At 32.4% G+C, this 22,923-nt stretch overlaps 1 protein-coding gene across 5 annotated transcripts; it reads left to right on the top strand.

The window, feature by feature from the left end:
* The first annotated feature begins 4,839 nt into the window (after positions 1 to 4,839).
* LOC136232187 (uncharacterized) lies at positions 4,840 to 15,374 on the top strand. 5 transcript variants are annotated; one of them, XM_066021230.1, is made up of 14 exons: positions 4,840 to 4,988; positions 5,109 to 5,194; positions 6,467 to 6,536; positions 10,399 to 10,769; positions 10,848 to 11,068; positions 11,152 to 11,307; positions 11,383 to 11,538; positions 11,638 to 11,842; positions 11,928 to 12,169; positions 12,399 to 12,465; positions 12,564 to 12,656; positions 12,737 to 12,853; positions 14,785 to 15,148; positions 15,244 to 15,374. In XM_066021230.1, the coding sequence occupies exons 4-10, from the start codon at positions 10,529 to 10,531 to the stop codon at positions 12,405 to 12,407; spliced, it is 1,230 nt and encodes a 409-aa protein (XP_065877302.1). In that variant the 5' UTR covers positions 4,840 to 4,988; positions 5,109 to 5,194; positions 6,467 to 6,536; positions 10,399 to 10,528; the 3' UTR covers positions 12,408 to 12,465; positions 12,564 to 12,656; positions 12,737 to 12,853; positions 14,785 to 15,148; positions 15,244 to 15,374. The 5 variants fall into 5 exon arrangements, with proteins under 5 accessions (XP_065877302.1, XP_065877301.1, XP_065877300.1 ...); XM_066021229.1 differs by having other exon boundaries at positions 12,387 to 12,465; XM_066021228.1 differs by adding an exon at positions 6,675 to 6,722 and having other exon boundaries at positions 11,928 to 12,465.
* The last annotated feature ends 7,549 nt before the right edge of the window (positions 15,375 to 22,923 follow it).

Genomic DNA, 22,923 nt, shown 5'->3' with positions numbered 1-22,923 from the left:
AAGGTTTGACAATAACACCTACTTTATTACTCATAATTTATTAGGCATTCGTTATCACACAGACTGTTTATTCACTATTTTCTTATAGCCTTTTATATATATAAGACACTAGATTCTACATATGATCTGTTTAATAAGTTCATTAAGGAAAAATTTAATAATAAAATAAATATACATTTATATATATGGATAGTTTTTTTAACCAAAATTGCAACTTTATTAGATAGTAGAACCAATGTCCTCACGAATAACATCTGCTAGCTATATAGACAATACACTGAAAATACTATCGTTAGCATTGAAATAAGCCCCCCTAGCTATAGCATGAGCGGCCCTATTCGCTAAACGATGAATAAAACACAAATTAAAACCAGAATGCGAGTTGATGATATAACTGCAATCTTGAACAATCAAACCGCACTCCGAATTATCTTGTCTGTCAGAATTAACCGCATCAACAACTAATTTGGCGTCCGATTCAAAGACAACATTTATGAAATGTTGGCCAGCAAGCCAACTCAAACTAGTACGAATCGCAAGTGCTTCGATGATTTTTGGTTCCTTTACAGCTTTAATTAAGCAACTGCTCCCAAACAGAAAATGGCACATCTCGTCCCTTACAACTACTCCCAATCCACAGCTTCTGACTCCCGCAAACTCGCCCCATCTGTGTTGCATTTTACTGAACCAGCCGGTGGTGGACTCCAAGTCGAAGGCGTGGCGATCACGGTCCGCATGCGATGCGTAGTGGCCGCTCCAGGCCTCACAGCTCCCTCAGAATCAGACAGCGCAGTACCAACAAGCCTCTCATGATCCGCCCTATTGCTCGATTCGTCCAGCACCGCAGCAGTAGTAGAACGCCTCATGGTCGCTCTTCCAGCGTCGGTCCCTCCCAAACCCACTGAATCAGCTCCTAGAGTTGCAGAAAATGAAGAAGCAGCTCCAGGTGGCCTAGTGCCCTTACACATAGACGATAATGCTTTCTAGTCCCTAGTGTCGTCAAGTACAGTACGCCAGCTGATATCCTTTGGCCACCATTCTTCTCGCCAAAGCACTTTATTTCGATGTTCCCATATGGCTTTTAAACCACAACAGATTCTGACTAATCTTTCCGATGGTGAAGCTTCTAGCTCCTGCAATAACCATTATGAGAACGAAAAACTTCCAACATGAGAGACCATTAAACCAGCAACTCTCCATAGATCACATGCAAAAGAACACACTGTAAATAAATGTCGGTCATACTCGTCATCCTCCACACAAACCGGGCACTCAAGTGATACCGGGACTCTTCGTTGGACTAGCCTAGTCCGAGTGGGCAAATAATTAGAGCATACCCTCCATATAAACATTTTTAATTTTGACGGGATTTCCAGATTCCACAATTTCTTCCATCCCTTATGACCCACTTCATTATTCGCCATATTCATTCCTGTGAGATACCCAGATCTAACATTATAGAACCCGTTCGGGGACCAATGCCACATCATGACATCTTCCTTGAAGGTAATTGGCAATATAATATCACAGATAGCAGAAACTTCAGAATCACTGAAATACCCATGTAACTTATTCATATCACAGTCCCTCCCACTTTCATCCATCAAGTCTGCACACACTCAAATCATATGAGTCCAGGAAGAACAAAGGAATTGACACAAAAATCATCTAAATTTGGAATCCATGGGTCATCCCATTCTTAATTAATACTTTCACCATTTCCCACCCTCCATCTCATTCATTGTTTAAGGATACTCAGGTCACTCCAAATACCTCTCCAAACCATACTAGGATTATTGCCTAATTTGAAAAGTAACAGGTCCTCCATTGAAAAATATTTAGCTTTAAACATTCAACTCACTAAAATATTTATAGTTAAAATTATATATATTTACATAATCGATTTTTTTTTTTCAATTCACAATCGGTTTTTGAAATGAATACCCTAATTTATTTATTTTGATTAACCTATTCATCGTTTTGATTTTAATTTCAAAAAATTGAATGAATAAAATAATAAAAAGCTACTACTTAACATGGTATGGTATTGTATTGTATTGCCCCTACCTTGAAGTATTCCAGACTAGCTGCTTCCTTTATTAATATTATAGTTACAATGCCATCATCACTGCCTTAATTTATTTTTCTATAGATAATCACTTTTGAATTGCCCCTTTAGATGCCTTATTTAAACTAATTAATCTCTAAAAATGATATGTTAACGATAAAAAAATCACACCTATAATATATAAAAATAATTAGGTAAACAATGCAATTGCATAATTAAGTATATTTTAAAAAAATGCTGTCATCATATCTACTTTCGATTATTTAACCGTGATTAATTAGTTATATATAATATCCTAGTTAGTAAAATAATAAATTGCAAAACCCACCACATGATTAGATCCAAACTCTTTTTTCTTTCTTCTTATATTTAATTTTTGTTTGATATTTATATAAATTATTTATGCTTAGCTAGAGATGGCTACCCAAAGTCTCATGTCCTCATTATAACCATTGCACACTTATGCTTGGTGCAATTATACAAATTTTTAGCATAATTATTAGGTATCTTAATATGTATAAGCATTTTGAAAGAATTATTACTGAAATTACTATTGATGTGGTATCGATATTATTTTCGGATAGTCGCATGAGCACTTCCGTTCTGCATCGGGGAGTCTCCTGAATGAAATGCATTCTGATGATCAAATTAATGATATAACAAAGTGAATTCTAGAAAGAGATAAAGCCTATACTTGGTATTTATAAGCTTTGGATTGATGTGGAAAGACCATGATACCCTTAGACCCGATTCGCTATCATGAGATGGATTCGGTCTTTTAGACCCTTTATGGAAATCTTTTGGTTGTGGGTATGGTGTTTGGACTGACCTAACATGTATTGTGCATTCTTTGATGTAAAATCTAGTTGTCACAGCAGGAAGTCTCTCCCCGTACCAAGTGGCATGAGAGGGAGAAGCATTTGATGAGAACTGGTTTGTCTATGTGAGGATACGTGGAAGCAAGTGTGTGGATATTTGTAGAGGTGTCTTTAATGCCTTTGGAGCATGTTTGTTGGAATTCAAGATGCGTCATCTTTAATGATGATGTCGTTTTCTTTTGAACTTTGGGAGTTTGGACTAAGGCAGCGATTGGTCTTCCCATCGGACACTATAAATAGAGCATTCCATACTCCATTCAAAATATTTATTCCATTGATTTTTCTGAAGATATTAGTAAGGATTTTATCATCGTAGAGAGAGAGAGTGTGTGTGTGTATGTGTGTGTGTGATTCTTATTTTTTTAGGGCGTTAAAGTATCGAGTTGATGTCAATTGTGAGGTTAGTCCACTCGTCTCCCTTCTTAGAATTTCATTTCTTTGATACTTGGTGTGATTTCTTCAATGAAGATTATCTTTGTGTCCATCATGATTTGCTGAGTTTTTTACTTTGAGTATATCTGGAGAGATCTTTAGTACTACCTCGACATTTAAGGACCCATCAATTGAGGAGAGAATAGTTGATGACCAATCGACACTATACCATAAAACCCCTAATGCAACTCAATTTAAATTTGTTACTTGAAAATTGTTGCATAAAATGAGTTTATTTTGTCCATTTCAATAAAAATGTATTAATGTTGCATTTTTGTTACATTAAGCTTCAAACTCAAAAGATAACAAAAAAATATGCAACAAAATAATAATTGTTGCTTATATTTGTGACCTAATCCAACAATTTGTTTAAATTGTTGCATAGTTGTACTTTAATAATAAAAATGGTGAAATTTAATATAATTTTTTTTAAATATTAATTTTTTTAATGAAGATGAAAAAATATTTTTTTATATAATAAGAAAATAATTTACAAAATATTTAATTGTATTTATAAAATTATTGTTACACTTTTATAAAAATAAGTAATAAAGTGATATATAATAATAAATTTAATTATATATAAAAAATGAAATGAAAAGCATTAAGGGTACTTGACTCAAAAAAAAAAAAAACACTAAGGGTACTAATACCTCTTAAAAATTATTTTAAACTTAAATATTGTTTCCTTATTTGGATCATGTTTCAATATTGTTTTCTAGCCATTACAAAAAAAATGGAGAAAGTTAGTACTATAAATTATACAAAAAAAATATATTAATTAGTTAGTAGTCTAGTTAATTATAATTAGACGTCAATTACTGTTTGTATTTGACTGTTGATGTATCCAAAAATTTAAAAGTACCTATTGCAAAATAAATGGAGAGAGCAGTATTAAAAATTAATATTTGAGTTAATTATAATTAAACTTAAAATAGTATTTGGTTCCTGATTTATCCAAAATTTAATAATTTGGCCCTTGATCTATTATTTGGTCAAATTTGCTCTACGACCTATCCGAATTGGTGAAATTTCACGCAATTTGGATGGAAATTTAACAAAACTATCACTCCTTGACATATAACGATATTTTGATACATGGACTTGATATGTGGCATGTCTTCACACATAAATTCTCTTATGTGAAAATATTAATTAGATTAAAAAATAATAAAATAAAAACAAATATCTAAACTAAAACCTATAAAGTCCATGTGTCAAAATATCGCTACGTGTCACAGAGATAAACGTTACGTCAAATTTTAATCCAAATTAGATGAAATTACATTAATTGGCATAGGTCAATGGTCAATTGTGACCAAATAATAAATCACAGTCCAAATAATAAAATTCTAAATAAAACATGGATCAAATAGTACTTTAGTGAAAAAATTTACAAATTGAAAACGTAACCCGAAAACTCAGGGCTATAGTGAAAATTTGAAAGTGCTAAACCTCAGCAAAACCTCAAACGTGAAAATTTGGGATTCTTTTCGTCTAACAAACACAACTCTGGTATGCGAAACCTAAGCTGAAAAGCCTCTTCTTCACTGACACGATTTCTTCAACCCTAAAACATAATTTTGGTTCTCAATCATCACACAAGCAAGGTAACTAATTAAATTTCCTGTTTTTTCTTCTTATTTTGTTAATGATATCATGCGATTGTCTATTTGCTATTATTTGCTTAAAACCTAACCAGCAAAACTTGATGATTTTTTTCTGTCCAGTTGTGCTTCTATTGTTATTTGGGGGACCAAGGAGACCTTTTGAATTTCAATTTTGAAGACTGAACCAGAAATAACAGCTATAACAGGTGATTCTTCCAACTTTTTACAATTTCTTTTACACTCCTGTTAATACAATTTAAGATTATGTTTTGTTAACTTACTAATTAAAATCTTTATTGGGAATACCTATGTTAAATAAAAGGGATAAGGTACCAAAATAGGCCTATGATTTTTGGAATTGTATCAATTTAGGCTCCACGTGCAAAATAGCACCAATATAGGTTTAACGTTTTAAAAAGGTACCAATTTAGGCTTCGATAATGGAACGAGACACGTCATTGATATTACTCCGTCAAGTCCTATCAATTGTACGTGGAGGGAGAAATAAGAACTTAACAGAGTAATAGGAATGACGTGTCCAATCCGTTCTTGAAGTCTAAATTGATACCTTTTTTAAACGTTAAGTCTATATTGGTGTTATTTTATACGTGGAGCCTAAATTGATATTTTTTAAAAACTATACACCTATTTTGGTACCTTATCCTAAATAAAAAGAATGAGGTTGGTAGTTGATTTTTATATCAGATGAGTTAAAAACTTATAACTAGTGCAATAGGGGAAGATGATGAAGTTGGATTGGCAACTCAACTTAACAACATTAATTAATGAAAGGTGTCCAGGAGCATTTGAAAAACCAAATTAATGAATAAGCAATGATTAATCCATTTACAAAATTGAAGCCCAAACCATGCAACATATAGCTTTGAACTTGGACAATTAAACACAAATAATCCACTCATAGCCTAAGACAAAATGTATTTATTTAAAAATTTTGTAAAGACATGAAAGTTGTTCTGTCTCTGAATATTATTTGCAAAAGCCATTGCATGAAAGCTATAATTTTAGAAGGCCATTATAGTGTCTTGTATATATTTATACTCTGTTTTGTAAGTTCTAAATCTTGATGTGATTTTCTTTTAGGACTTTGGGAAGTAGCAATATAAAACCACTTAAGAAAAACTTTACATGTATGAAATCGAATTTTTTATATTCAAAATAAGTTAACTAATCCATAAATTAAAAAGTGAAAAACTATTAATTTCTTTAGACATCATATCAATTTTTAATATAATTTATCTAATTAACCTCTATTTTAGTCAGTTCTGTTAATTTAGTAATTTTATCATAAAAACCAAACCTTATATTTTTTATAAACTCAAATCGAAACCCAACCAAATATATCGAATAATCGAACCGAAATTCATTTCCTAATGAAGTGATGTATCTACATCAATTACTGCCTATGTTTGTTTACACCAATTACTGTTTATTTTTGTCTTTAATATTTTTTTTCTTAGAGTGATAGCAAACAATAAGGAAAGGAAGGGACAGGTGACAGCAAATGTGGTGAAGCTTTTAAACTTTGAGGTACGTAATAATCTTTCATATCCTTGTCTTTTTTGTTTGCACCATTAATATGTTTGTAATCATGAGTTGCTTTTGTTTGTGTGATTGCATCATGAAATGGAAAATTTGACTAAATGTGTGTTTTTATATTTTGATCAGCTATTTATTAATGGAGTATGATGATAACAAATGGTTGGAACTTACAAGGTATTGTGAAAGATATTTGAATGGAGCTAAATTATTTATAGAACGTGCATTTGATAAATATGGTGTAGGAGAACAAATGAAATGTCCTTGCACACATTGTTGTAATCGTAAATGGCATAGCAAGGGTGCGATTTATGATCATCTAATTTGCAATGGACCGGCTTTAACCCTTGTTAGTTGGATTTATGATGTTGTGAGAAAAACTACTACTGATGATGAAAATGTAAAGGCTAGTTCAATGGGTATGAATTTTGGAGATGAACTAACTAGAATGTTGCATGACAATTTTCAATATATAGACAATGACTTAGGCAATGATGATCATAGAATAAACAATGGCCCAAATTTAGATGCAAAAAAATTCTATCATCTTGTTGAGGAGGGAAAACAACCCCTATATCCTGGTTGTGAAAGATTTTCTAGGTTAAGCTTCATGGTTCGACTTTACCTATTTAAATGTGTTCATGGAGTTAGTGAGGCTGCATTTTCAGATTTGTTAGAGTTGATCAGGGAGGCTTTTCCTAATGCCGAAGTACCAAAATCTTTTAATGCCGCAAAGAATGTAATTAAAGATTTAGGTCTTGATTACCAAAAGATACATGCCTGCCCTAATGATTGCATGCTATATTGGGCTGAAAATGAAGGTGAAACTGTTTGCAAAATTTGTGGTGCTTCTAGGTGGAAAGTTGTGGATAATGAATATGTTGGTGTTGAAAATGAAAAGCCTAAGAAATGTCACAAAGTTCCTGCAAAAATAATGAGATATTTCCCTCTAAAACCAAGGTTGCAGCGACTATTTATGTGTAAAGGTTTGGCTGAATTAATGATATGGCATGCAAAAGAGAGAAAAAAAGATGGCAAGTTAAGACATCCAGCAGATGGTGAGGCTTGGAAGGCCATGGACAGTTTGTATCCTAACTTCAGCTCTGAAATTCGTAATGTCAGATTAGGTTTAGCTTCTGATGGTTTCAATCCTTTTCGAACAATGAGCATATCCCATAGCACATGGCCAATTGTTTTGATTAATTATAACCTACCACCTTGGCTTTGTATGAAACCTGAAAATTTGATATTGTCTACTCTAATTCCTGGCCCAACTTCTCCTGGGAACAATATTGATGTGTACATGCAACCTCTAATTACAGAATTGAAAGAGTTATGGGATATAGGGGTGGAAACTTATGATTCCTTTACAAACCAAACCTTTACTTTGCAAGCAAACCTACTTTGGACCATTAGTGACTTTCCGGCTTATGCTATGTTGTCGGGTTGGAGCACGAAAGGTAAATTGGCTTGCCCAAATTGTCATTATGAGACTTCTTCAACTTACTTGAAGCATAGTAAAAAAATGTGTTATATGAACCATCGCAAGTTTCTTGATTCAAACCATAAGTGGAGGGTTGACAAGAGAAGATTCAATGGTGATATTGAAGTGGGAAATATGCCTACTGAGTTGTCTGGAATGGATATTGTGGAGTTGTTACACGAATTTAAGAATGTATTTGGGAAGCAGAAAAAGAAACCACAACCCAATTCCAAATGCCCATGGAAGAAGAAGTCCATACTTTTTGAATTACCGTATTGGATACACAACCTATCCCGCCATAATCTTGATGTCATGCATATAGAGAAAAACGTTTTTGATAATATATTAGGGACTTTGTTGAGTATTGCAGGTAAGAGTAAAGATCATCTAAATGCACGATTAGATTTGCAAGATATGGGCATTAGGAAGACCCTTCATCCTCGAAATTCCAGTGATAATAAACACATTGAATATGGGGCTGCCTGTTTTGACATGACTAACAAAGAGAAGGAAGTCTTTTGTATGGTACTTAAAATGGCCAAATTACCTTATGGTTTTGCATCCAATATTGGCCGATGTGTGCAAGTGGGTGATAGGAAAGTATCAGGGTATAAGAGTCATGATGCTCATTTCATACTTCAATATTTACTACAGTTTGCTGTGAAAAAGTCATTAAAGGCCGAGGTTGCATTGCCTTTGATTCGATTGGGTGCATTCTTTAGAGGGTTGTGTAATAAAGTTATCGATCCAAATGATATAAAGGGGTTGCAAGAAGAGATTGTTGAAATAATTTGTCAACTTGAGATGATATTTCCACCATCTTTCTTTGATATAATGGTTCACTTGCCAATACATTTATGCAAAGAAGTTCAGCTTGGTGGTCCTGTTCATAATAGATGGATGTTTCCAATCGAACGCTACTTGGGAAAGTTGAAGTCCTATGTTCGCAATAGATCAAGACCAGAAGGGTGCATAGCTGAAGGGTATTTGGCTGAAGAATGTGTCACTTTTTGCTCAAGATACTTAGGTGATGGTGTGAAAAATAAACTCCTTAGTCAGTCGGTTGGTATTGGGGGTTCAATTATTCCTACTATCGGTTATCCTCTAGGTATGAAGAAGAATAAGCACTGGAATTCTATTCATTTGGATGATGACACTTGGAATAAAGCTCATCGGTACATTCTTTTCAATTGTGGAAATGGAGAAGTGGAGAAATACATACAGTAAGAAGAATCTGTTCATTTCAAATTTTATCCATTTTTTTATTTTTTTATTAATTATGTAATTGTACATGAATATATTTCTTATGGTTGTATTCCATGTTTTGTTCTTCATTTGTAGGGAACATAAAAATTTGTTGGAAAGTTTTCCAAAGAGACAAAGGTATAAAAAAGAAAGAGCACACAGTTTAGAATTTCATAAGTGGTTTAAGGAGGAGGTTCAACGAAAGACTTTTGTTTCTAGTGACCTATTAAGTTTGGCAAAGGGTCCAGTTCGATCTGCAAAGAAGTTTAGTGGATATGTAATAAATGGATCAAGGTTTCATACTAAGAAAAGAGACGAAAAGTGTACTACCCAAAATAGTGGTGTCATGTTAACAGCCCTAACCACTAGCTTCGCAAGTTCAAAGGACCAAAACCCTAAAGTCGGGGATGTGAATTACCATGGATCAATTGAAGATATCATTGAAATTGATTACTGGGGGCATTTAATGTTATTTTGTTTAGATGTTCTTGGTACCAAGAAGAAAAAGATGATTATGGGTTTCCTCGAGTTAATGTTAGCAAGTTATATCAAAAAGATGACCCTTTTGTGATGGCCTCACAAGTGCTTCAAGTATTTTTCATTGAAGATCCTACAGAAAAATATTCACATTATGTTATTAAGAAGTTGCCTAAGGAATGGTCTGATATAGGAGAAGGCAATGATGCCACTGAAGAAGATATAAATGTTGTTGATGTAAGAGAGAATTTTGTGTTGTGTGCTGAAATTGATAGTAACAGAGATAACTGGTCCAGAGATGATGTGCCTATAAGAAAAATCCCATATCCAACAAATATAGACCCAAAATCAACGGATTACACAACAAATGATGTTGATTCAGACATTGATAATACTGATTGGGATTGGCTGGACTCCAATAAGTAAATGTAGGTTTTCTTTGCATCTTTTCTTTAAATAAATTTATGTGTGTTTTGAGATATGTTGAAATTACATATGGTTTGATATTTTTATCTGTGTTTATCCTTGTTTCAGATATGTTTAGAATTGTCTCTAGTTTGAGATTTGTTTAGAATTGGTACTTGTTTGAATTGCTAATGTTTAAACAATCATTTTTTACTTACTACATATGATATTGTTTTGTTGCAGAATGAAGGAGAAAACGTTTGTTATTAAATTCTATCATGGAGGAGATTTTAAGAACAACAAGTATGTTGGAGGTGAGGTTTTTTAGTTTCCCCCTTATGAAGATGCAGATTTGATCTCATTTACTTCATTGATGAGTGATGTCAAACATGAGTTGAAATATACCGAAATTGGAGGGATGTATGTCAAGGCAGATGACAAAAGGGGATTCAAACTCCTTGTGAATGATAAAGATGTAATCTCTTACATGGAGAAAGTGGGTGATTCAGGGACTTTGGAATTTTTCATCGACAACATGGTTGACCAAACTAGTACCGTTGTGAAACAAACACAGCCATTTGTCCTTGTTCGACCAAGGAAGCTTCCTACTGAAGGTAATTTTGGGTTTAGATTGTTTATTATTTTGTCAACTTTTACTACAATATTTGATTACTTCGAATTTCATATAACAGAAGTTCCTTTAAGAAAAAGTCCAAGGTCAAAAGGTGAAAAATGCAAGTTTGTCACTTTGAAAAGTATTCAACAAGAGACCAGCGCCAGAAAGCAAGCAAAAAAGAAAGAGTTGGAAAGAAAGAAAAAGCTTATGCAAGTTGAAGTGTCTCTAGTTGATGAAAAGATAGGAGATTCTGATGACGTTGAGGGGGATGCTAATGTCGAACATGAGGAGGACTTGGTTAGTCAATGAAATTCGTATCTTAATTTTGAAAATATGTTATTGTTGATTATTTGATTAAGGTTGATTATCCTTAAATGAAGCCTCATGATAAAGAATCTATTATACAACTTGACAATGCATATGAACAACTCCGAAATGAAAATATTGCAAAGAACAAAGACAAGATTGCTTCACTCCGGATGGATTCACTCTCTTCCTCTATGAGGAATTCTATAAATCAAAATGCAGAATCGAAGGTATATTGACTTAAATACAACTCTTATCTTATAGTTATATTTTTTAACCTTCTAATATATTCAAATAAAATTCAGCAAGGAAAAAAAGCAAGAAAGAAAAAGGTTACTAGCAACCTCAACGTAACTAGGAGGACAACACGTTCCCTAGCACTTGCCATTGATGCAGCTGCTAAGAAAACAGTCAAGGATGTTACAACAGAAGGGTGTGCTAGAAAAAGAGTGGCAATAGAGGTAATAGTATGTTCTTATCGACTCTAAAATTTCTTTATTATATATTGATGTTCTTTCCTGTTTTTGAACTCTTATTTTATTTACATGTACGTTTGCAAGACAACGGAAGAACCAATGGTAGAAGTTTCTGAAGGCTGTGATGAAGGTATTGGAACAATGGAGAATTATATTGCGTTACGAAAGCGACAAGAAAAAACTCCAAATCAACCACAAATTGGGTTAGTTGAGCTACCAACTGAAATGACACAAATTGAAAATGATATAATTGTTCAATGTGAGAGTCAATTATCACATGATTCTAGAGGTAAAGGAACTTATCTCATGAGAATATTCTCATTATGTAAATATCCTCAATTTAATGTTAAATTTTTGTTTTATAATGTTGACAGCATCAACTAAGCAACCGAAAAGGAAGTTTCGAGGACAAACAAAATTGGATGCAATCCATACAAGAAATATTGAAGAAAGAAAGATGATAATGTTGAATGATGTGAATCAACCAATTGGAGATGACAAAACCTTATCAGAATTTAGTAACTTTTTGGGGACATTAGGAAGACAGTACATCAAGTTTAGCCACACAAACTGGTCACATGTTCCCGATAAAGAAATTTTGTGGCAATTTGTCAAGGTAAATTTACTATTGTTTGATGAATACATTTAAATTGCTTTTGTTACTATTAATTAACATCAAGTCATATATTATGTTTATGTTATATCAAAAGTACATTATACATGATGATGGTAAGAATTGGGTGATGAAAACTATTAATGATGCTTGGAGGGGTTATACATGTCGACTAAAAACTAAGCATTAATTATAAAGCTTATGACAATGATGAGGATAGATTGGCAAACAGACCCGATGAGCTTCCTATCGAAGAATTCAAGGTTCTCCTCAAATATTGGGGTGACAACAAAATACAGGTAAATGTGAATTAAAATAAGCTTTACATGCATTTGAATTTTTTTTTAAATGGATATTTTTTTTCAAGTTAACCTATGTTTTATTTTTTATTATTGAGGCATGAGCTGCAAAAATGGTGGAAAATCGAAAACATGTCAAGGATGCACACACTGCTGGACCAAAAAGCTTTGCACAGATTCGCAACAAGTTGGTATGTTCAAATGCTTATTTATTATTAATGTTGTGATATATTTTAATTTACAAACAATTATTTTTATTACTTTACATAAGCAACTTGAAAACCCAAACTAAGTGGCACCATCAAAAGTCGAACTCTATATTGCAACTCGCAAAAGGGATGAGGGACGCACTTACAAAGCAACAGATGAGTTTGCTAAAACTAAGATTGTAAGTATTTTCTCTCTAAGTCTTTTTATTGAAATTTTTTGGGATTGATACTATTGATTTTGACATGTTGATAAGTTTGATGCTTGTATTACTTCTCCCTAATAACTATTCTTCACTCCCTCGATTTAGTCTTTTGGTTAAGGTACTATAGATGTGGTTAAATAATATTCTTAAATTGGATGAAAATCTACCATAATCAATAACTTATAAATTTGGATATAGATTTGTAGAAAAAAATGGTATAACATGAGAAGAATAAGATGTGGAATCATGATAAATTGACGTGAGAATTTTATGGTAGATGAACATCAAATTAAGGTTGAATGTGAGTTGTAAGGGTGCTCGCTTTACTGTTTTTTATAGCTGGAATAAAGTTCAATTTTAGCTCTTATTTCGTATAATTTGGCCTAAGTCTTTATTTCAGTTTTACTATATTTGGTCCCTTTATTTATTTATTTTTTTTTATCAAAATGTAGTCCTTAACATGACAATTCGTAATAAGCACGCCTATATTTTTCACTCTTATAGTGAAGGACACACACATATCTTGGTCACTACTACATGTTATTATTAATTAACTAACGGGATAAGGTATCAAAATAGGTCTATGGTTTTTGAGGAAGTATAAATTTAGGCTCCACGTACAAAATAGCACCAATATAGGCTTAACGTTTAAAAAATGGTACCAATTTAGGCTTCGATAACGGAACGAGACACATCATTGATATTATTCCGTTAAGTTCTGTCAGTTGTACATGGAGGGAGAAATCAGAACTTAACGGAGTAATATCAATGACGTGTCCAATCCGTTATCGAGGCCTAAATTGGTACTTTTGTAAACGTTAGACATATATTGGTGTTATTTTGTACGTGGAGCCTAAATTAATACTTCCCAAAAATCATAAACCTATTTTGGTACCTTATCCCATTAATTAAATTAGCAAAACAATAGTCATTAATTATTAATTAGCAAACTTTAGTCCTTGTACTTCCTTAGCTAGTTAGACTTTTATTGTAAGGAATCATACTTCCAGTACCATATTCATAGTCTATTTTGGTGAGCAAATTAAGGTCCTACGGACCATTAATTGATTTTTGTTAATTAAGAATTCAATTAATAATGGCATTATATTTATTTGGGTCTCTAAACTATCAAAATCATCAATCAGGTCCTTGAATCAAGCAAAAATCATCAATTGAGTCCCAAATCTATTCTAAAATCGGAAAATGTGACTATTTGATATAGATTGTAATAATCTATGTATTGGTTCAAAATGAGTTTGGGAAAGATGGTCTCAAACTGTTCAACGGAATTATTTTCGATGAGACCTCAATTGATGATTTTTTATTAGTTTAGGGACCTGATTGGATGTTGATAGTTTAAGGTTCTAATTGACTTTGAAACTGTAGTTTAGAGAGCCAAATGAGTATTATGCTATTAATAATTAGAAGTAAATGTACAAATGATTTAATTAGTCAGAATTGTTGAAATGATTAGAACTGAAACTAAGATTCACTCTATTCCTTTTTAGGATTCATATATGAAGCTAGTGCTTGTTGTGTTACATTATTGCTTAGTGAATTCACTTATGAATTTCTTTAATTTGCCTTATATATTCTTATAAATTATTTTGAGAGTTAAAAATTTTGATGTCCAACTTAATTATAATTTACATTTTTCTCTTCCATCCCTTTTTTTTATTCTGCCACTTGTATTCTTTGTGACCATGTAGTTGATTATGTAATATCGATCCTACTGAATCCTATATTTATATTATCAATGCCTAATATATTAAGTTGGAGACTTGCATGTAGAAGGTTGAGACATTTCTAACTAATATAATTGATGTTTTTGTGAATACGTCTTGGAAATGAATCATTTTTTTTGTCTCGTATTTGGCAGCCATTTTATATTTGATTTTCTTTTATAGGCAAGGATTGAAGAAATGCAGTCAGGGGGCGAAAATATTGTGATGGTTGACCAACTACTATCGGGTGATTCATCCCATGGAGCTTCATGGCTTCTCGGTAGGGGTGCTAAATCTACGACAAAAAGGGGTCCACCATTGAAACCCCCAGCTGATTTCATGAATGAAATGAAAACAAGCCTAAGGGAGGAAGTGAGGCATGAAATGGAGGAAGAAATGAACAAAAAGATGGAAACAAATATGACATTTTATGATGAAACATTTGGCAAGACTCAACCCAACCTTAAATATCGATGTTGATTCAATCACATCTTTATTTGCTAATTCTTCCCCTCCAAATAATCTATTTAGTGAGGAAACCAATGAGGTAAATGTATTGAATAAATTCTATACCAATCTATATAATTTTATATTGAAAATTTACAATATTGTAACACGATTTATATGTTAATTCGTGTGCAGGATGACCATGATGGGAAAGATGATAAGTGACATAGATGCCAGAATATTATGTGTGTTTTTTTTTTGAAAGAATATTATAATACTATTTTATGTTTAGAGATTGTTTATGTATAAATTTGGATCATTATTTATATAAATTGGTTAATGGATAATATATACATATATTCTTTCAGATTATTTTTTTTTTAAATTAAAATGACTTTTAAATTTATTACAGGTTCAAAAATATTAAAAATTATGCGACAAAAAATATAAGGATGTTGCAAATAATTATTGAAATTGTTGAAAAGCGAACTAAAATTGTTGCAAATTCAAATTAAATAGTTGTAATAGTCAACTAAATTGTAGCAAAATTGAACTAAACTGTTGCAACTCTAATTAAACTTGTTGCAAAATCGAACTAAAATTGTCACAGAATCCAAATAAATTGTTGCAAAATTTAATTAAATTTATCACAGAAATTGTTAAAATTGTTGCAAAATGTGACTAAAATTGTTGCACAAACTGCTAAATTTGTTATAAAAATCAATTAAAATTGTCGTAAAAATTGTAAAAATTGTTGCATTTCCAGTAATGCAACAATAAAAACTTATTGCAATTTCTTGAAAATTTGTTGTATTATTTATAAATTGTTGCAATAAATTAAAATATGTGCAACTATTGCAAATTGTTGCCAATTTCAAAATATTGTTGCATTAGCAAATAATGCTACAGCTAAAATAGCAATAATTTTTTTTTGTTGCATTAGACTTCTTTTTGGCCTAATGCAACTCAAAAGAGGGTCTAACCCAACAATTTGGCTCAGTTGCAGTAGGGGTTTTATGGTGTAGTGCGAAATCACAAAAGTAAATGAAGAAGAAAAAGGGAAATAAAGTTGACTCAAACATCCCAGGGCCGGCTCTAGGGGGAGGCCGTCTAGGCGGCCGCCTAGGGCCTCCGACTTACGGGGGTCTCTAATTGGAATTTTTTTAAAATTTGATAATTATTAAAAAAAATTATGGTTAAAAGGTATATAGATTTATATATAATAAAAGATTCTGTTAGGCTGAATGGTTAAGACATAGTGGAGATTTTATAAGGGTGAGAGTTTGACTCCTTGGATTAGCATTTTTTTCTCACATTTTCTCTTATTTTTTCTTTCTTTCTTTGACAACACGAATGTATAAATTATTACTTTGTTATTATAGTTATTTTTAAATTTTTTAGAAATTACAAGATGAAATTCACTTATGAATTACAATTTTTAATATGGTGCAAAATGTTATTTAGACTCTGATTTATTTAAAATTTTAATACTTGACCACTAATTTATTATTTGATCACATTTAGACCATAAACTATTTAAATTGATGAAATTTCACTCAATTTTGATGATTCCTTGGATCAACATTTATTGGTTCATTTTTTCTCTTATTTTTTTTTCTTTCTTTTGACAACATTTGTACTGATTTTTTCTGAACTTTTTTTCATATTTGGAAACAATGTATAAACTATTATTTTGTTATTGTAGTGATTTTAAAATTTTTTTATTTTTTTAATTACAAGACAAAATGCACTTATAAATTACAATTTGTAATTTGGTATAAAATGTTATTTAGACTCTGATTTATTTAAAATTTTAATATTTGGCCACTAATTTATCATTTAGTCATATTTGGACCCTATACTATTCAAATTGATGAAATTCTACTTAATTTTGATGAAGTCTTGATAAAATTGTTTCCTTATGATATGTGGTGATATTTTGACATATGGGCTTGACATACCGTACATTTTAAAGTTGATCTACCCAAATAATTAATGAGATTAAAACATGAAAACAAATCTCTAAACTAAAATTTATCAATTCTACTTATCAAAATATCATCATATGTCAATAATTTTATTAATTTTCCATCCAAATTGGATTGAAATTTCACCAATTGGGATAGTTCAGTGGCCAAATGATAAAATTTTGGATAGATCAAGTGCCAAACGACAAGATTCTTTAGATCAATCGATGTCCAAATAGTGATTTAAGCCTATAATTCATAATAAATACGCGACTCAACCAATTTTTAACCTCGAAGATAAATTCTTCTCTTTCTTTTCATAGAATCTTGTGATTACGTTCGAGTTCAGCCATCCAAGATTAACTTCCATAAATTAATACTTTGTCGTCTGCTTGCTTCTCGCATGACTGGTGAGAAGAAACTTGATTTTAAATATATAAAAGTAAACTCGATTTTACATGTACAAAAACAAGAAGAATAATAATTTCTTAGCTTTATGTTATTATTATATGACTTGAATTGTAGTTAATAATTTATTGATTTTACTATTTACTATTTATTATTTCTAAAATAGTATTAGATTTAGATATGAAAAAAATGCACAATACGCCTAGGGCCTCCAAAATGCTAGAGACGGCCCTGAAACATCCCTTCGAACTCTAAAAAATGAGTTAAGAAGAAGGAGGAGAAAGTCGACTTCTTTATACCCAAACTAAGTGGGGTGATTAGGGAGAACTTATGCACGGTGTTTGTAGCCCTTTGAAAGGTGTATATAAAGTCACGTCATGATCTAAAGACAATGTATCACCATTCGAGTGACATGGTTTTCCACAAAGAAGAATGAGACAAATATTGAGGCGATTTGTTCCTATTTGGTTTTAGGAGTATAACACTTGGTTGGAATATATCATTTTTAAAGATGCAACTTTTTGTGTATGTTGTTATCACTAGTACATAAATGGAATATGGCCACTGTTGAGCGATTTCCGCAAGTGCACGGTATACGCTTGTAGTAATAAAAGATATCGATCCCACAGGGAACGTTTTTTGAACAAAACTTATTTATAATCGGTTAAATTTACTTTTAGGTTTATAATATGGAAAAATCGTTTAATCGGTTTTGGTTTTGAAATTGCTAGAATGAGAATTAGATTAGATTATGAAAATGTTAGAAAATATTCTGATTTAAGAATGAATTTGCAAGATAGGAACTTTTAGTACTTTTTAGAAAAGTAAACAGATGTATTTGTTTGCATTAAGCAAAGAAAACAACTTTAAACTTTGTACGAATTATAAAGATGAAATAAATGACGGAACCTCTAATTAATTGGCTTTGAACATGACAAAACCCTTTCGGGATAGTTGCCCTTAATCAAATTAAAACTCTTTCGAGATAATAATTTGCCTAAGTGTTCAACAAAGTTTCCTTGTAAAGATTTTGGATTAAATACGTTTTAATGAAAACACCAGCAGTCACTTTAGTGGATTGGTTACCATAAGTGCTGCATAAAAATCTATCGAATAGAACGGACTTTATTAGATGAAATATAAATTGATACAAGTTTACAGAGAACATGGAGCATGGAAACATTCGACGACTTGCAAGTGAACGGGTTGTCAATCCTTTCCTTGGGTTTCGTTAGAGTTTGTCAGGCTCAGGGGCGGATCCTCTACTCAATCTTCTCGTTGAATCTTCGTAATAGAGACTGGGTCGGTCTACTACCAAAATGAAAACTAAATTGGAACAATGTCTAAACGCTACTAAACTTGTTATTATTAAATAAACAATGTGTGTACAGCATATTGCTTTTTACAGAATCGAAATCTAACTTCTGAATCACTTGATTCGGAATTTCTGCATAAATTCTATACTAATCTCTTTTTTCTACATATCTTCAACTCTCCATCAACTCTTTATTTATAGATGTTGAAGAGTCTTGATTGAAGTGTCGTGTCCGCTATGAAGGATCGTGTCCATTGCGAAAGGACGTCTTTATCCACCCGAACGATCGCGTTTCGTCGAAAACGAAAGTGTGTAACTATGCCTCTAAAAACTCCTGCTCGTACTGAAGGAAGGAAAAGCTGGGGAACGCGTGTCGCGACCGTGAATTTGGGGGCCGCGGTCGCGGCACGAAACGTTTTTTGGTTCTTCTGCTTTCGTTCGCGTCCTCGATTTGGCGTTATTAATTTCTGTCGTCTTCGACTCCTTTTGTAGGGTTTTTCTTCTGTTTTCGAGCTCTTTTCGTTCCTATTTGGATTTTACCAAATATTTATGTACCTTACAAGAAAGAAACATATTCGAGAGTAAAAGCTTTCTAAACATTTATAAATAGCATAAATTCGTAGCAATATTGATGTAATTATTGATGATATGTTAGGTATATTTTGGGCTTAACAAATCCCCACACTTAATCTTTTGCTAGTCCTGAGCAAAATTTCATTGAATTTATTCTTTAACTAATCTCTTTATGAAAATAAAACATATATCTCTGTATTACCTTTTGAATTAGTTAAGCCGAAAAAACTAACTTCACATGACAAATTTATACGCAAAACATTAAACTAACTGAGTATAATATATGATATATCATTCGTCTTGTATTTCCAATTTTGAATTGAAGCATTCGGGACGATATAAGCGCGCATGTTATTGAGTCTTTCGTCTCAAGGCATTTCAAAGCACAAAATTTCCTTTCCCAAACCTAAACTAATATATGAGATATATTATACATTTAAATAAGTACTTAGGATAATTATTGCTTAGTTACGCCCGAGATAAGGGTGGTCTTGATCGTAACTTTATACGCATTTTTATTTTATTGCTTTGTGTTTGCTTAAGAGGTACCGACCATGCCATGGGTGGACGCAATCGTTACTTTAAACTTATACACGCTTATAATTTTTTTTGCTTTAAACGTTCCTTCCATACCTCGATTGTGATAAGGGTGGTCGCAATCGTGGCCAAAAGTAAACGGTACTTAATTATCCTTCCCTTTCATACCTCGATTGTGATAAGGTTGGTCTCAATCGCGGCCAAAAGTTAAGAATTCAACTAATTGATTAATTAATATGAAACATGAAATTGTAACTTGGGAAAAAGAAAGATAGCACATTCATCCTATATTGACTTAAAATTCAACATGTATTATGGCTAAAGTTTCCTTAAAAACTTCAATTAGTGTTAATGTAAGACGAAATCAAACCGAGCTAAAATTGTTAGTTCAATTTAATGCCTATAAACCTAATTGAAAATTTAAAATAAGATTTATTGTATCATGAATTGCATGATATAAAATAGAGATTGAAAATAAAGAATTTATTACTTAAATACATTCACTCGAGACAATTTTACTTAAAATCGTATCGGAGATTTGTGAAAAATTTGAAAAATATTAAAATATTACCCGTATAGAAATATTATTTCTAACAATAATGATAACCTAAACAAATAATCATATTAACTTATGGTTAATTTATGAACATATGAAAAATGTGTTGCATTTGTATAAAATTTATTCGTTGCATTTATTTGTTTTGCAAAATGATATTTTCGTAGCATTTATTCGTATATATGGAAATGATATATGTATATCTCCTCCCACACTTAAATTGGACCATGTCCTCATTGGTGCAAAAATAAGGGAGAAAACGTAAAAAATAAATACGAAATAAGGCATACGAAACAAAGATTGAAATTGTAGCAAATGAAATATTCAACATAAAATTAAAAACGGGAAATTGTACCAAACATAGGAAAATTAAAATTGTACCAAATATAACAAGATAAAAATAAAATGAAAGGAAAACAACCTATGCTTGAGGCGGGGAATCCGGAGGTGTAGGTGAAGTCTCTACATTTCGGCGTCGGAAAAAGGAAAGCATCCGATGCCGAGTCGATCTATGCTCACGCCTCAAAAGGTTGAGGTTGTCATTCATCACCATATTATTTTCTACCAAATCATCAATTCTTAAGTTCATTTGACGATTGTTAGAATTGATTTGGTCCAAAATTCTCCGCAAATCCACCGGATCATCCGCTTGAGGTGCTTGGGGTTGTGGTTGAGCCTGAGGATCATCTTCCTCGCCTACCGCCTCTCCGCCCCCTTCGGTACCTGCAAATTGAGAACTTGAAGCGCCACCACCCATAGTGCCATGAAGGTGGGCAATACGGGAGGCATATGAAATAAAGACGGGGGACCTTGTGGTAGCAATAAATGAGCCCGCTCAAGAGCCGAGATGTCCAAAAGTGGAATGTACCCATGGTAGGTGGAAATGTCAAAATCAGCCAATTCACCCCGAGCTCCCAACACAATAGCGGTGATAAAATTACAAAGAGGGATTTGAATGGTAGTAGCCCTCGAAGCACGGAACAAATTATCGAACATCATGCCAATGCTATCAATCCTCAAACCTTTAAACAAGCTATCCAAAACATATAAATCCCGAACCTGAACCTTTGAACTCTCCACACGACCAAACAAGGAGAAACTCAAAAATTTGTGAAAGAAGAACACACAATTGTCCTTAATCAACTTGCTTGAAGTGTTTTTCGAATTAAAATAGTCTTGATCCGAAAGAGTTTGCCAAACCGCATCATTATCAAAATCTTTAGGCTTATCATAAAAATTAGAAGTAGGAAAACCAAACATATTTCACATTGCTTCATAATCAATGGTGTATGTGATACCATTATTCCTAAAAGAGATTGAGGTTTTCTTCTTGTTCATGGTCAAAGTGACCAAAAATTCCACCACATATTCATTAATACGAGGAAAACGCATATTAACGAATTCTTGCCAACCCAATGCCTCAATAAAAGCATCAATTCGAGTAGAGAAATTCAATGTTCTTACCGAATGGAAGTCTAAGAAGTGCATATCCACAAATTGGCGGTCGGCTTGTGAAAAATGTTTGAAACGAACGGCTTCCTCCTCCGAAGCGATGTCGAAATAAGCGCCACATTGAACCCGAAGGCGATTAGCTTCCGTAACAGCGGGCTTGTTACCAACACGCTTAGTCCTAACCATGGTGATGGTATTTAGTGTGTTTTAAGGTTTGAGAAGAAGAAGAAGAAGAAGAAAAAGGAATTGAGAGAAAGAGTAAAGCTTGAAGATGAGTTTGGGGGTTTGAATTGGAAGTGATTGAAATAGAAAAGAGGATAGAAATTAGAGTGAATAAATTGGGAAGAGTAAAATTAGGTTTTTGGGGAAGAGTTTGGAGTAAGGGATTGGGTAAAAATAGAGGTGATGTGAGGTTTGTGTAAGGGGTAGGTTTATATAGGGTGATTAGGTGAATGTATAGGTAGAATAGGAATAGGAATAGGCAAAAATATTGGCAAAATCGGAATCAAAAGGGCATAAATCACGCGTGTCGTGACCGCGAATAGCAAAGCCGCGGCCGCGGCACGCGATTTTCAGGGAATTTTGCCCCTGAAATTCGTCCATAGTTGCTGCTCATACCGAGAATTATTAATTCTCGGTAGAGAATTGGTCAAAATGGCCTATTTGGGTGCCTATTGACATGGTTTGTGCAATTTTGTTGATGATTTGGTTCCTGAACTTAATATAAAGTGTCCCTGCACTTAAAAACTAAAATAAATGACATTAATTGCAAGGAAAACCAAAGGTTTAACCTTAATAAATTGAATTAAAGTGTAATAAATTGGTTTATGAATAATTAATGAAACTTAAATGTCATTGATGCATATAAGTTAAGAGAATCATATTAAATGCATAATAAGTGCATATAAATATATATTAATAATATGAATTTAATCAATTGAATGAATTAATGTTTTAAACTAAATGAATGAAGTTTGTGAAAATTGGATTTGGTGTGGATATATGTTTTAATTAAGAAAACCATGATTGTTCAATATTATAGATTTTATATAGATTTAACCATGATT

Source organism: Euphorbia lathyris, chromosome 6 (assembly GCF_963576675.1).
Source record: "Euphorbia lathyris chromosome 6, ddEupLath1.1, whole genome shotgun sequence".
Classification (NCBI taxonomy): Eukaryota; Viridiplantae; Streptophyta; class Magnoliopsida; order Malpighiales; family Euphorbiaceae; genus Euphorbia; species Euphorbia lathyris.
Note: the sequence above shows the minus strand (reverse complement) of the source record. Positions and strands in the feature narration are given on the sequence as shown.

Excerpts from the sequence above, each read along its gene's own strand:
- LOC136232187 (XM_066021226.1), top strand. The coding sequence starts at position 6,685 with ATGGAGTATGATGATAACAAATGGTTGGAACTTACAAGGTATTGTGAA. Across the intron at positions 9,252-9,369 it reads GAAGTGGAGAAATACATACA|GGAACATAAAAATTTGTTGG; the intron begins GTAAGAAGAATC and ends CTTCATTTGTAG.